General features: G+C 54.5%; 1 protein-coding gene across 1 annotated transcript in view; it reads left to right on the plus strand.

The window, feature by feature from the left end:
• The window catches only part of CACNA1F (calcium voltage-gated channel subunit alpha1 F), a 77706-nt gene extending 70103 nt beyond the window's left edge, over nt 1-7603 (plus strand). The window contains exons 35-46 of the mRNA XM_042780086.1: nt 643-802; nt 875-1002; nt 1083-1179; nt 1263-1365; nt 1468-1569; nt 1645-1775; nt 1859-1969; nt 2988-3340; nt 3547-3689; nt 5121-5233; nt 5318-5554; nt 7361-7603. Coding sequence (XP_042636020.1) covers nt 643-802; nt 875-1002; nt 1083-1179; nt 1263-1365; nt 1468-1569; nt 1645-1775; nt 1859-1969; nt 2988-3340; nt 3547-3689; nt 5121-5233; nt 5318-5554; nt 7361-7603 — 1921 coding nt within the window. The remainder of the gene's footprint in view (nt 1-642; nt 803-874; nt 1003-1082; nt 1180-1262; nt 1366-1467; nt 1570-1644; nt 1776-1858; nt 1970-2987; nt 3341-3546; nt 3690-5120; nt 5234-5317; nt 5555-7360) is intronic.
• Nucleotides 7604-15840: the final 8237 nt, after the last annotated feature.

Below are 15840 nucleotides of genomic sequence, written 5' to 3' on the forward strand. Positions count from 1 at the left end.
GTGCCCCATGGATACAAGTGTGTCACAGGGGTACAGGTGTGCCCCACAGGGGTACAGGTGTGTCACAGGGGTACAGGTGTGCCCCATGGGTACAGGTGTGTCACATGGGTATAGGTGTCCTATAGGGGTACAGGTGTGTCACAGGGGTACAGGTGTGTCCCATGGGTACAGGTGTGCCACAGGGGTACAGGTGTGCCCCATGAGTACAGGTGTGTCACAGGGGTACAGGTGTGCCCCATGGGTACAGGTGTGTCCCATAGGGGTACAGGTGTGCCCCACAGAGGTACAGGTGTGCCCCATGGGTACAGGTGTGTCCCATAGGGGTACAGGTGTGTCCCAGGGGTACAGGTGTGCCACAGGGGTACAGGTGTGCCCTAGAGGTACAGGTGTGCCCCATGGGTACAGGTGTGTCACAGGGGTACAGGAGTGTGCCACAGGGGTACAGGTGTGTCAAGGGGTACAGGTGTGCCCCACAGAGGTACACGTGCCCCAGAGGCACAGGTGTGTCCCCTGGGGTGCAGGTGTGTCCCACAGAGGTACAGGTGTGTCACAGGGGTACAGGTGTGTCCCACAGAGGTACAGATGTGCCATAGGGGTGCAGGTGTGCCCCACAGAGGTACAGGTGTGTGCCCTGGGGTGCAGGTGTGCCACGGGGGAGGCGTGGCAGGAGATCATGCTGGCCAGCCTGCCGGGCAAGCGCTGCGACCCCGAGTCGGACGCGGGCCCAGGGGAGGAGTTCACCTGCGGCAGCAACTTCGCCATCGCCTACTTCATCAGCTTCTTCATGCTCTGCGCCTTCCTGGTGAGACACAGGATCCTGCCCCGCACCCTCAGCACCCCCATGGGCATCCTGACCCCTCCTGACCCCCCCCAGATCATCAACCTGTTCGTGGCTGTGATCATGGACAACTTCGATTACCTGACGCGCGACTGGTCCATCCTGGGCCCGCACCACCTGGACGAGTTCAAGCGCGTGTGGTCCGAGTACGACCCCGCAGCCAAGTGTGTAACTGTCCCCTTGTCCCCAGCCTGGGGGAGCTCAGGTGTCCAGACCACCTGTGACCCCCTGTCCCCCTCCCCAGGGGCCGCATCAAGCACCTGGACGTGGTGACGCTGCTGCGCCGGATCCAGCCCCCGCTGGGCTTCGGGAAGCTCTGCCCACACCGCGTGGCCTGCAAGGTCTGGGGGGGTTCTGGGGGGATTTGGGGGGTTCCTGGTGGGGAGGAGCCACGCAGATTCACCCCCTCTTGTCCCCTGCCCAGCGCCTGGTGGCCATGAACATGCCCCTCAACTCGGACGGGACCGTCACCTTCAACGCCACGCTCTTCGCGCTGGTCCGCACCTCCCTCAAGATCAAGACGGAAGGTTGGGAGCTGGGAGGGTCTGGGGTGGGGGGGACAGGGGACAGCAGGGGGTGACAGTCATGGCTGTGTGTCCCCCCCCCCCCACTGTGTCCCCTCCCTGCAGGGAACCTGGATGTGGCCAACAAGGAGCTCCGGGCAGTGGTGAAGAAGATCTGGAAGAGGACGAAGCCGAAGCTGCTGGACGAGGTCATCCCCCCACCCGAGGGTGTGTGAGGGCCGTGTCCCCTCCCCTGTCCCCTCAGACCCCCCCCAGCTGTCCCCTGACCCTCCGTGTCCCCAGAGGAGGAGGTCACCGTCGGGAAGTTCTACGCCACATTCTTGATCCAGGATTATTTCCGCAAGTTCCGGCGGCGCAAGGAGCGGGGGATGCTGGGGGCCAGCGCGGGGCCCAGCAATGAGTGTGCGCTGCAGGTGCGACACCCCCGGGGCGGGGCTGGGGGGGGGGTCCCAGGTGTCACCAGGTGACCCCCCCCGACCCTCCTGTGTCCCCCCAGGCCGGGCTGCAGACGCTGCAGGCGCTGGGCCCTGAGATGCGCCGGGCACTGAGTGACCTGGAGGGCGATGAGGGCGGGGACGCCCCTTCGGAGGAGCCACTCACCTATGCAGTGAGCCACGCCCACCCTGGCCACGCCCACTCAGCACACCTGTCACATGGCCACGCCCAGCACACCTGTCACATGGCCACGCCCACAATACCTGTCCTATGGCCACGCCCACCCACCACACCTGTCACATGGCCACGCCCACCACACCTGTCACATGGCCATGCCCAGCACACCTGTGCTATGGCCACGCCCAGCACACCTGTCACATGGCCACACCCACAATACCTGTCCTATGGCCACGCCCAGCACACCTGTCACATGGCCACACCCACAATACCTGTCCTATGGCCACGCCCAGCACACCTGTGCTATGGCCACACCCAGCACACCTGTCCTATGGCCACGCCCACCCAGCACACCTGTTCTATGGCCACGCCCAGCACACCTGTGCTATGGCCACACCCACAATACCTGTCCTATGGCCACACCCACAATACCTGTCCTATGGCCACGCCCAGCACACCTGTCACATGGCCACACCCAACACACCTGTCACATGGCCATCCCCACCCAGCACACCTGTCCTATGGCCACGCCCACTAGCCACGCCTGTCCAAAATCCACACCAAATACCACACATCCCATGGCCACGCCCACCATCCTCACCTGTCCCATGGCCACGCCCACCATCTATACCTGTCCCATGGCCACGCCCACCATCCACACCTGTCACTTGGCCACGCCCACCATCTATACCTGTCCATTTGGCCACGCCCACCATCTATACCTGTCAATTGGCCACGCCCACATCTATACCTGTCCATTGGCCACGCCCACCTCACATGTCCCATGGCCACGCCCCCACACCTGTGTCGTGGCCCCGCCCACCATTATCACCTGTCCAATGGCCACGCCCCCACACCTGTCCCATGGCCACGCCCCCATCCTCACCTGTCCCATGGCCACGCCCCCATCCTCACCTGTCCCATGGCCACGCCCACCATCCTCACCTGTTCCATGGCCACGCCCCCCACACCTGTGCCGTGGCCCCGCCCACCGACCCCGCCTCTCCCCGCAGGCCCCCGAGACGCTGTACGGCTCTGCCCCGGGCTCCCCGCTGCTCTCGGAGCCGCCCCCCGTCCCCAGCCCGGCCCCCACCGAGGGGGAGGAACCCGCGCCCCCTTCCCACGGGGGAGCCCCCCGCCCTGGCGGCAGGTACGGGGGGGCTGGGGACACCCCGACACGGGTTCCCCGGGGAGGACGGGGCGGTGCTCACGGCTCCGTGCGCAGGCGGCGCTCCGAGGGCGGCGAACAGGACGAGGAAGCCCCCGCCGAGGACGTGGAGGAGCCGGGAGGGGACCCGGGGGACGTCAGCCACGACGAGGACCTGGAGAGGCCGGCACCGCCCCGGCACCGCTGGGCTGGGGACAGGTACCGCGACCCCCGAGCCCCTGGAGAGGGGAGGGATCCCCATCTGGAGGGGTCCCTGCAGGGGGGAGGGGGTCCCGTCAGCCCTGTCGCTGTCCCCGTGCCGGGCTGGCATCCCCGCAAGGAGGGGCCTGTGCCTGTAACTGGGGAGGGGGCGCTGGGGGAAGGGGGTGTCCCCAGCCCCGGCTGACCCCCCTTGTTCCCCCCAGGGCACCGGGACCCCCGCGCTGGGAGGCGGAGCTGCCCCGGGGGGGGTCGCTGCCGCTGCCCCCCCGGCACTTCGCGCTGGGCAGCGGCGCTCGCGAGGGGCAGCAGCTGAAACGGCGCCGGCTCCTGCCCCCCACCCCCGCGGGTACGGCCGGGAAAGGGGCGGGGGGCTTGCGAGGGGCCGGGGCCTCCAGAGACACCCTCCGGCAGCGCTGACAAAGCTCCTCCCGTAGCCCGGGATGGTTCCCCGGTAGCCCGGGAGGGTCCCTGGGGCTGATGGAGCGGGGAGATGTCCCTCGGTGGTGCCCTGCAGAGTCGGTGGCCGATGGTGATGTCCCGCAGTCCCTGATCGGTGGGGGTGACCCCTCCTGGTGTCCCCAGGTGCCCCGGAAGGTTCCGAGAGCCGGGAGTCACTCTGCCCGGTGCCCTCCGATAGCCCGAAGGGCTCCTGCTTGGTTTTCCGGAGGATCCCTGGCCGGGGCTGACCCTGCCCGGTGTTCCCGAGGGTCCCTGGCCGGGGTGGGTGACCATTCCCGGTGTTCCCGAGGATCCCTGGGCAGAGCTGACCCTGCAGGGTTTCCTTGAGGGTCCCTGCCCGGGGCTGACCCTTCCCGGTGTTCCCGAGGGTCCCTGGCCGGGGTGGGTGACCCCGGTGTTCCCGAGGGTCCCTGGGCAGGGCTGACCCTTCCCGGTGTTCCCGAGGGTCCCTGCCCGGGGCTGACCCTGTCCGGTTTCCTCGAGGGTCCCTGGCCGGGACTGACCCTGCAGGGTTTCCTTGAGGGTCCCTGCCCGGGGCTGACCCTGCTCCGTTTCCCCGAGGGTCCCTGCCCGGGGTGCGTGACCCCGGTGTTCCCGAGGGTCCCTGGCCGGGGCTGACCCTTCCCGGTTTCCTCGAGGGTCCCTGGCCGGGACTGACCCTGCCCGGTGTTCCCGAGGGTCCCTGCCCGGGTTGACCCTGCCCGGTGTTCCCGAGGGTCTCTGGCCGGGGCTGACCCTGCTCCGTTTCCCCGAGGGTCCCTGGCCGGGGTGGGTGACCCTGCTCCGTTTTTTCGGAGGGTCCCTGGCCGGGGTGCGTGACCCCGGTGTTCCCGAGGGTCCCTGGCCGGGGTGGGTGACCCTGCCCGGTGTTCCCGAGGGTCCCTGGCCGGGGTGGGTGACCCTGCCCGGTGTTCCCGAGGGTCCCTGGCCGGGGGCTGACCCTGCCCGGTGTTCCCGAGGGTCCCTGGCCGGGGGCTGACCCTTCCCGGTGTTCTCGAGGATCCCTGGCCGGGGCTGACCCTGCAGGGTTTCCTTGAGGGTCCCTGCCCGGGGCTGACCCTTCCCGGTGTTCCCGAGGGTCCCTGGCCGGGACTGACCCTGCCCGGTTTCCCCGAGGGTCCCTGCCCGGGGCTGACCCTTCCCGGTGTTCCCGAGGACCCCTGGCCAGGGTGGGTGACCCTGCCCGCTGTTCCCGAGGGTCCCTGGCCCGGGGCTGACCCTTCCCGGTGTTCCCAAGGATCCCTGGCCGGTGTGGGTGACCCTTCCCGGTGTTCCCGAGGGTCCCTGGCCGGGACTGACCCTCCCCGCTGCCCCCCAGGCCGCAAGCCCTCGTTCACCATCCAGTGCCTGCGGCGCCAGGGTAGCTGCGAGGACGAGCCCATCCCGGGCACCTACAACCCCTCGGGCCCGCCGGGCCCCGCCCGCCCGCAGGTACCGCTGGAGCTGGGACAGACGGAGCGGGGGGGGGGACACTGTGACAGTGCCACCCCCGTACTGACCCCCTGCCGCCCCCAGGGCTACGGCAGCTCCGAGACCTGGCGCCTGGGGGGCTCCTCGCAGGCCTGGGCGGCCCCGGCCCGCGGGCACGTTCTGTACGCGCCGCTCATCCTGGTGGAGGGGGCTCCGGCGGCGGGGGCGGGGGGCAGCCTGCCCCCCCTCAACCGCTGGTTCCCCCCCGCGCCGCTGCGACTGCGACCCTGCGCGCCCCACGAGGCGCTGGCCCGAGGCTCGGCCGACAGCCTGGTGGAGGCTGTGAGTGGGGGACACGGGTGGGGGGACACGGGGGGGACACGGGGTGACATTGCCAACAGCCTGGTGGAGGCTGTGAGTTGGGGACATGGGTGGGGGGACACGGGGGGACATTGCTCAGCTGACAGCCTGGTGGAGGCTGTGAGTGGGGGACATGGCGGGGGGGACATGGGGTGACATTGCTGAGCTGACAGCCTGGTGGAGGCCGTGAGTTGGGGACACGGGGGGACATGGGTGACATTGCCAACAGCCTGGTGGAGGCCGTGAGTGGGGGACATGGGTGACATTGCTCAGCTGACAGCCTGGTTGGGAACATGGAGGGGACTTGGGGTGACATTGCTCAGCTGACAGCCTGGTGGAGGCTGTGAGTGGGGGACATGGCGGGGGGGACATGGGGGTGACACGGGGTGACACTGCCAACAGCCTGGTGGAGGACATGAGTGGGGGGACATGAGTAGGGACAGGGGTTGACATTGCTGACAGCCTGGTGGAGGACATGAGTGACAGACATGGGTAGGGGGACATGGGGTGACATTGCTCAGCTGACAGCCTGGTGGAGGCTGTGAGTGGGGGACATGAGTTGGGGGACACAGGGTGACATTGCCAACAGCCTGGTGGAGGCCGTGAGTGGGGGACACGGGTGGGGGGACACGGGGGGACACGGGGTGACATTGCTTGGCTGACAGCCTGGTGGGGGCTGTGAGTGGGGGACATGGGGGTGACACGGGGTGACACTGCCAACAGCCTGGTGGAGGACATGAGTGGCAGACATGGGTAGGGGGACATGGGGTGACATTGCTCAGCTGACAGCCTGGTGGAGGACATGAGTGGGGGACATGGGTTGAGGGACATGGGGTGACATTGCTGACAGCCTGGTGGGGGACATGGGGGGGGAACTGGGGATGACATTGCTCAGCTGACAGCCTGGTGGGGGACATGGGTGGGGGGACATGGGGTGACATTGCTGAGCTGACAGCCTGGTGGAGGCTGTGAGTGGGGGACACGGGTGGGGGGACACGGGGGGGGACACGGGGTGACATTGCCAACAGCCTGGTGGAGGACATGAGTGGGGGGACATGAGTAGGGACAGGGGGTGACATTGCCGACAGCCTGGTGGAGGCTGTGAGTGGGGGACATGGTGGGGGGACACGGGGGGACATGGGGTGACATTGCTCAGCTGACAGCCTGGTGGAGGCCGTGAGTGGGGGACATGGGGGGGACACGGGGGGACATTGCTCAGCTGGCAGCCTGGTGGAGGCTGTGAGTGGGGGACATGGGTTGGGGGACATGGGGTGACATTGCTGACAGCCTGGTTGGGGACATGGAGGGGACTTGGGGTGACATTGCTGAGCTGACAGCCTGGTGGAGGCCGTGAGTGGGGGACATGAGTGGGGGGACATGGGTAGGGGGACATGGGGGGACATGGGGTGACATTGCCAACAGCCTGGTTGGGGACATGTGTGGGGGACATGGGGGGACTTGGGATGACATGGCTTGGCTGACAGCCTGGTGGGGGACATGGGGTGGCACAGCTTAGCTGACAGCCTGGTGGATGCACTCAGTAAGGACAGGGACACGGCAAGGACACGGGGACACGGCGCGGACATGGCGGGGACACAGGGACAGGGCAGGGACACAAGGACATGGTGAGTACGCAGGGACACGGCGGGGACACAGGGACACGGCAGGGACACGGCGTGGACACGGGGACATAGTGGGGACACAGGGACACGGCAGGGTCACGGTGGGGACACAGGGACTCCCCCGGTGCCGGTACCAGCGCCCCCCCCTCGCCCCCTCCCCACCCAGGTGCTGATCTCGGAGGGGCTCGGCCTGTTCGCCCGCGACCCCAAGTTCGTGGCCGTGGCCAAGCGCGAGATCGCGGACGCGTGCGACATGACGATGGACGAGATGGAGAGCGCGGCCGCCGACCTGCTGACCCGGCGCCGCGCCGCGCCCGCGCCCACGCCCGCCGTCTACAGCGACGAGGAACCGCTGCGGCCGCCGGCCGAGGAGGAGCTGGCCGACGAGATGGGCTGGGGAGGGGTCTAGAACCTGGCACCGTGAGCTGGAGCCGGGCACAACGGGGGTGGATGGGCCGGCTCTAGAACCCAGGGGTGCCAGGCTGGATCTAGAACATGGCACACACGTGCTGGCTCTAGAACCCAGGGGTGCCAGGCTGGCTCTAGAACATGGCACACACGTGCTGGCTCTAGAACCCAGGGTGCCAGGCTGGATCTAGAACATGGCACACACATGCTGGCTCTAGAACGCAGGGGTGCCAGGCTGGATCTAGAACATGGCACACACATGCTGGCTCTAGAACCCAGGGGTGCCAGGCTAGCTCTAGAACCCAGGGGTGCTAGACCAGCTCTAGAACATGGTGACCAGATGCTGGATCTAGAACCCAGTGATGCCAGGCTGGCTCTAGAACCCAGCACACCGAGGCTGGCTCTAGAACCCGGGCCCGCCAAGCCAGCTCTAGAACATGGCACACAGAGGCTGGCTCTCAAACCCGGCACTCTGAGGCTGCCTGGCCAGCTCTAGAACCCAGCACCACACGCTCTCTAGAACCCTGCATGCTGAGGCCAGGTCTAGAACCTGGCAGAGGCCGGGTCTAGAGCCCAGCACCCCCAACACCTGATCTAGAATCGGGCATGCACACACCCCCCTGAACCGGCTCTAGAAATGGGGAGCACCAGGCCAACTCTAGAACACGGAACACCGAGGCTGGCTCTAGAACCCAGAATCATCAGGCAGTCTCTAGAACCTGGTGCTGTAATGCAGGCTCTAGAATGCAGCACAGTGTGTGTACGCTCTAGAACCTGGCACTCTGAAGTATGTTCTAGAACCTGGCATGTCACAACCAGCTCTAGAAACCAGGGCTGTCTGACTGGCTCTAGAACACAGCACTTTGAGGCATGCTCTAGAACCCGGCGCTGTCAGGCTGGCTCTAGAACCCAGCACATGGACACTGGCTCTAGCACCAGGCATACCAAGGCCATCTCTAGAACTGGTGACAGCCAGGCCAACTCTAGAAACCGTTGTCACCATGCCGGCTCTAGAACAAGGTGTTCCAAGGCAGGCTCTACAACCCAGCACTCAGATGCTGGCTCTAGAACCCAGCACACCAACACCAGCTCTAGAACCCAACCCACCAAGACCAGCTCTCAAACCTGGCACCACCATGTCAGCTCTAGAACCCGCCAATCTGAAGCTGGCTCTAGAACCTAGCAGCCCAGCACCGTGTGTGGACTCTCTAGAACCTGGCACTCCAAAGTCAGATCTAGAATCCAGCATTCTAATACCAGCTCTAGAACCCGGGCCCATCAGGCCAGGTCTAAAACACAGCACTCAGATGCTGGCTCTAGAACCCAACACGCCGACACCAGCTCTAGAACTGGGGGACTGCCAGGCCAACTCTAGAACCCAGCACCATCAGGCTGGCTCTAGAACCTGGCACATCAAGAGTGGCTCTAGAACCCAGCATCGTCTGGGCAGCTCTGGAACCCAGCACACAGATGCCAGCTCTAGAACCCAGCACTGCAAGGCCAGCTCTAGAACCCGGCACCAGCCCGTGTGGGGGCGATGTTACCTCAGGGAAAAAAAGGGATTTTTATCAACAGGATTTAAAAATTTCTTAGGGTTTTTCTCTGGAAAAAGAATATTTGTCTCAGGGATGTTTTTTTCCTGAAGAAAAGTGGTTTTTTTCCCTCAGGAAAGGGGTGTTCAGCTCAAAAAAAAGAAAGTTTTTACTCAAAAGCGAGAAATGTGTTTTCCTTCAAAATAATCAAACTGTGTTTTCCTCAGGGAAAGGGAGGGTGCCTCAAAAAAGGAAGGGATTTACCTCAAAAAAAAGGAATTTTTTTTGTCTAGAACAGAGCTATGCCTTGATGGGGAGGGAAACATCATCAGAAAAGTTTTTTCCTGAGGAAAAGATGAATTTACCACAAAAAATTTCCCTCAAAAAACCCACCTAAAACCACACATACCCTCCAAAACAACAATTTTTTTCCTCAAAAAGGACTTTTTCCCCTCAAAAAAAAAAAGAGGGATTTTGCCACAATTTAGAAAAACGAGGGAGTTACATTTAAAAAAATTATAAAAAAAAAAGGTGTTTTCCTCTAGAAAAAAAATTACAGTAATTTCACGACCATAAGGCGCACCGGACTATAAGGCGCACTTTTTTTTTTTTGCCGCGAAGATTCGCGCCCTGTGCAACCAAGTAACGAAATAGTAACAGAATCCTGTGATCGTGGAGTTTACTGGCAGGTGCTGAATTTGTAAATATTTTAACAGATTTAAACACAGCCCCAGGCGCCCTCCCGACACTCCCGCCCGGCCCCGGCACGCGAGGATTTTTATAATCTGAGAAAAAGTGAATTTTACCTCACAAGAAGTGGATTTTTACCTCAAGAAAAGTGAATTTTACCTCAGAGATAAGGGTTTTATCTAAAGAAAAGAATGTTCTACTTCAGGAAAAGTAAAGTTTACCCCATAAAACAAGGTTTAACTATTAATTTTTCTCCTCAAGGAGGGGAATTTTACCTCCCCAAAAGGTTTTTTTTTACCCAAGGAAAGGTAAATTTTGCCTCACAAAAGAGGGTTTTACCTCATGAAAGAACATTTTATGCCCCAGAAAGGAGGATTTTACCTCATGGAAGGGGTGTTTTACGTCACAAAATGGAATTTCCCACAAGAAAAGTGAATTTTACCTCACAGAAAAGGGTTTTACCTTAGGAAAATGCATTTCTGCCCACAGGAAGGGATTTTTATCTCAGGAAAGGTGAATTCTACCTCATAAATGAGGTGTTTACCTCAAGAAAGGGACAAGTTTTACCTCGTGGAACACAGATTTACCGTAAGGAAAGAACTTTTCACCTGAGGGCAGCAGACATTGCCTCAGAAATGTGAAAATTACCTTACTTAAAGAGGGTTTTACCTCATGAAAAGAATTGATATTTTCATGAAAAAAGGCGTTTTACCTCAGAAAAGTGGACTTTCACCTCACAGAATTGGGTTTTACCTCATAAAAATAATTGTTCTCTTCATGAAAAAAGGCGTTTTACCTCAGAAAAGTGGACTTTTACCTCACAGAATTGGGTTTTACCTCATAAAAAAAATTGTTCTCTTCAAGAAAGCGGCGTTTTACCTCAGAAAAGTGGGTTTTTATCTCACAGAATTGGGTTTTACCTCATAAAAAAAAATTGTTCTCTTCATAAAAGGGGCGTTTTACCTCAGAAAAGTGGACTTTTACCTCACAGAATTGGGTTTTACCTCATAAAAATAATTGTTCTCTTCATGAAAGCGACGTTTTACCTCAGAAAAGTGGACTTTAACCTCAGGAACGCAGATTTTACCTCACAGGGTTGGGTTTTATCTCATGATAGAACAAGTCACACCTTAGAACGGGGAATTTTACTTCCGGAAAGGGCGTGTTTAACCTGAGGCGGAAGGTTTTACCTCAGAAAAGTGGGTTTTTACCTCACAGAATTGGGTTTTACCTCATAAAAATAATTGTTCTATTCATGAAAAAAGGCGTTTTACCTCAGGAAAGTGGACTTTTACCTCACAGAATTGGGTTTTACCTCATAAAAAAAAATTGTTCTCTTCATAAAAGGGGCGTTTTACCTCAGAAAAATGGACTTTTACCTCACAGAATTGGGTTTTACCTCATGAAAAAACACCTGTTCTCTTCATGAAAAAAGGCGTTTTACCTCACAAAAGTGGACTTTTACCTCACAGAATTGGGTTTTACCTCATAAAAATAATTGTTCTCTTCAAGAAAGCGGCGTTTTACCTCAGAAAAGTGGACTTTAACCTCAGGAACGCAGATTTTACCTCACAGGGTTGGGTTTTATCTCATGAAAGAACAGGTCACACCTTAGAACGGGGAATTTTACTTCCGGAAAGGGCGTGTTTAACCTGAGGGGGGAAGGTTTTACCTCAGAAAAGTGGGTTTTTACCTCACAGAATTGGGTTTTACCTCATAAAAAAACACCTGTTCTCTTCAAGAAAGCGGCGTTTTACCTCAGAAAAGTGGACTTTCACCTCACAGAATTGGGTTTTACCTCATAAAAAGAATTGTTATTTTCATGAAAAAAGGCGTTTTACCTCAGAAAAGTGGACTTTTACCTCACAGAATTGGGTTTTACCTCATAAAAATAATTGTTCTCTTCATGAAAAAAGGCGTTTTACCTCAGAAAAGTGGACTTTTACCTCACAGAATTGGGTTTTACCTCATAAAAATAATTTATATTTTCATGAAAAAAGGCATTTTACCTCAGAAAAGTGGACTTTTACCTCACAGAATTGAGTTTTACCGCATGAAAAAACACCTGTTCCCTTCAAGAAAGCGCTTTACCTCAGAAAAGTGGATTTTTACCTCACAGAATTGGGTTTTACCTCATAAAAATAATTGATATTTTCATGAAAAAAGGCGTTTTACCTCAGAAAAGTGGACTTTTACCGCACAGAATTGGGTTTTACCTCATGAAAAAACACCTGTTCTCTTCAAGAAAGCAGCGTTTTACCTCAGAAAAGTGGACTTTAACCTCAGGAACGCAGATTTTACCTCACAGGGTTGGGTTTTATCTCATGATAGAACAAGTCACACCTTAGAACGGGGAATTTTACTTCCGGAAAGGGCGTGTTTAACCTAAAGGGGGGAAGGTTTTACCTCAGAAAAGTGGATTTTTACCTCACAGAATTGGGTTTTACCTCATAAAAAGAATTGTTCTATTCATGAAAGAAGGCGTTTTACCTCAGAAAAGTGGACTTTTACCTCACAGAATTGGGTTTTACCTCATGAAAAAACACCTGTTCTCTTCAAGAAAGCGGCATTTTACCTCAGAAAAGTGGACTTCCACCTCACAGAATTGAGTTTTACCTCATGAAAAAACACCTGTTCCCTTCAAGAAAGCGGCGTTTTACCTCAGAGAAGTGGGTTTTTACCTCACAGAATTGGGTTTTACCTCATAAAAAGAATTGATATTTTCATGAAAAAAGGCGTTTTACCTCAGAAAAGTGGACTTTTACCTCATAGAATTGAGTTTTACCTCATAAAAATAATTGTTCTCTTCAAGAAAGCGGCGTTTCACCTCAGAAAAGTGGGTTTTTACCTCACAGAATTGGGTTTTACCTCATAAAAATAATTGTTCTCTTCACGAAAGAGGCGTTTTACCTCAGAAAAGTGGACTTTTACCTCACAGAATTGGGTTTTACCTCATAAAAAGAAATGTTCTCTTCATGAGAAAAGGCGTTTTACCTCAGAAAAGTGGACTTTTACCTCACAGAAGTGGGTTTTACCTCATGAAAAAACACCTGTTCTCTTCAAGAAAGCGTTTTACTTCACAAAAGTGGACTTTAACCTCAGGAACGCAGATTTTACCTCACAGGGTTGGGTTTTATGACATGATAGAACAAGTCACACCTTAGAACGGGGAATTTTACTTCCGGAAAGGGCGTGTTTAACCTGAGGGGGGAAGGTTTTACCTCGGAAAAGTGGACTTTTACCTCACAGAATTGGGTTTTACCTCACGAAAAAACACCTGTTCCCTTCAAGAAAGCGGCGTTTTACCTCAGAAAAGTGGACTTTTACCTCACAGAATTGGGTTTTACCTCACGAAAAAACACCTGTTCCCTTCAAGAAAGCGGCGTTTTACCTCAGAAAAGTGGACTTTTACCTCACAGAATTGAGTTTTACCTCATGAAAAAACACCTGTTCTGTTCAAGAAAGCGGTGTTTTACCTCAGAAAAGTGGACTTTTACCTAACAGAATTGGGTTTTGCCTCATAAAAAGAATTGTTATTTTCATGAAAAAAGGCGTTTTACCTCAGAAAAGTGGGTTTTTACCTCACAGAATTGGGTTTTACCTCATGAAAAAACACCTGTTCTCTTCAAGAAAGTGGCGCTTTACCTCAGAAAAGTGGACTTTAACCTCAGGAACGCAGATTTTACCTCACAGGGTTGGGTTTTATGACATGAAAGAACAAGTCACACCTTAGAACGGGGAATTTTACTTCCGGAAAGGGCGTGTTTAACCTAAGGGGGGAAGGTTTTACCTCAGAAAAGTGGGTTTTTACCTTACAGAATTGGGTTTTACCTCATAAAAAGAATTGATATTTTCATGAAAAAAGGCATTTTACCTCAGAAAAGTGGACTTTTACCTCACAGAATTGGGTTTTACCTCATAAAAATAATTGTTCTCTTCAAGAAAGAGGCGTTTTACCTCAGAAAAGTGGATTTCACCGCACAGAATTGAGTTTTACCTCATGAAAAAACACCTGTTCTCTTCAAGAAAGCGGCGTTTTACCTCAGAAAAGTGGACTTTAACCTCAGGAACGCAGATTTTACCTCACAGGGTTGGGTTTTATCTCATGATAGAACAAGTCACACCTTAGAACGGGGAATTTTACTTCCAGAAAGGGCGTGTTTAACCTAAGGGGGGAAGGTTTTACCTCAGAAAAGTGGGTTCTTACCTCACAGAATTGGGTTTTGCCTCATAAAAAGAATTGTTATTTTCATGAAAAAAGGCGTTTTACCTCAGAAAAGTGGACTTTCACCTCACAGAATTGAGTTTTACCTCATGAAAAAACACCTGTTCCCTTCAAGAAAGCGGCGTTTTACCTCAGAAAAGTGGACTTTTACCTCACAGAATTGAGTTTTACCGCATGAAAAAACACCTGTTCTCTTCAAGAAAGCGCTTTACCTCAGAAAAGTGGACTTTAACCTCAGGAACGCAGATTTTACCTCACAGGGTTGGGTTTTATCTCATGATAGAACAAGTCACACCTTAGAACGGGGAATTTTACTTCCGGAAAGGGCGTGTTTAACCTGAGGGGGGAAGGTTTTACCTCAGAAAAGTGGACTTTTACCTCACAGAATTGGGTTTTACCTCATAAAAATAATTGTTCTCTTCATGAAAAAAGGCGTTTTACCTCAGAAAAGTGGATTTTTACCTCACAGAATTGGGTTTTACCGCATGAAAAAACACCTGTTCTCTTCAAGAAAGCGGCTTTTTACCACAGAAAAGTGGACTTTCACCTCACAGAATTGGGTTTTACCTCATAAAAATAATTGTTCTCTTCATGAAAAAAGGCGTTTTACCTCACAAAAGTGGACTTTTACCTCACAGAATTGGGTTTTACCTCATGAAAAAACACCTGTTCTCTTCATGAAAGCGACGTTTTACCTCAGAAAAGTGGGGTTTTACCTCACAGAATTGGGTTTTACGTCATAAAAATAATTGTTATTTTCATGAAAAAAGGCGTTTTACCTCACAAAAGTGGACTTTTACCTCACAGAATTGGGTTTTACCTCATGAAAAAACACCTGTTCTCTTCATGAAAGCGACGTTTTACCTCAGAAAAGTGGGGTTTTACCTCACAGAATTGGGTTTTACGTCATAAAAATAATTGTTATTTTCATGAAAAAAGGCGTTTTACCTCAGAAAAGTGGACTTTTACCTCACAGAATTGGGTTTTACCTCATGAAAAAACACCTGTTCCCTTCAAGAAAGCGCTTTACCTCAGAAAAGTGGACTTTAACCTCATGATAGAACAAGTCACACCTTAGAACGGGGAATTTTACTTCCGGAAAGGGCGTGTTTAACCTAAAGGGGGAAGGTTTTACCTCAGAAAAGTGGATTTTTACCTCACAGAATTGAGTTTTACCGCATGAAAAAACACCTGTTCCCTTCAAGAAAGCGCTTTACCTCAGAAAAGTGGACTTTCACCTCACAGAATTGAGTTTTACCTCATGAAAAAACACCTGTTCCCTTCAAGAAAGCGGCTTTTTACCTCAGAAAAGTGGACTTTTACCTCACAGAATTGAGTTTTACCGCATGAAAAAACACCTGTTCTCTTCAAGAAAGCGGTGTTTTACCTCAGAAAAGTGGACTTTAACCTCAGGAAAGCAGATTGTACCTCACAGGGTTGGGTTTTATGACATGAAAGAACAAGTCACACCTTAGAACGGGGAATTTTACTTCCGGAAAGGGCGTGTTTAACCTAAAGGGGGAAGGTTTTACCTCAGAAAAGTGGGTTTTTACCTCACAGAATTGAGTTTTACCGCATGAAAAAACACCTGTTCCCTTCAAGAAAGCGCTTTACCTCAGAAAAGTGGACTTTCACCTCACAGAATTGGGTTTTACCTCATGAAAAAACACCTGATCTCTTCAAGAAAGCAGTGTTTTACCTCAGAAAAGTGGACTTTTACCTCACAGAATTGGTTTTTATCGCATGAAAAAACACCTGTTCCCTTCAAGAAAGCGGCGTTTTACCTCAGAA

The sequence above is a fragment of the Catharus ustulatus genome, chromosome 32 (assembly GCF_009819885.2).
Source record: "Catharus ustulatus isolate bCatUst1 chromosome 32, bCatUst1.pri.v2, whole genome shotgun sequence".
NCBI lineage: Eukaryota > Metazoa > Chordata > Aves > Passeriformes > Turdidae > Catharus > Catharus ustulatus.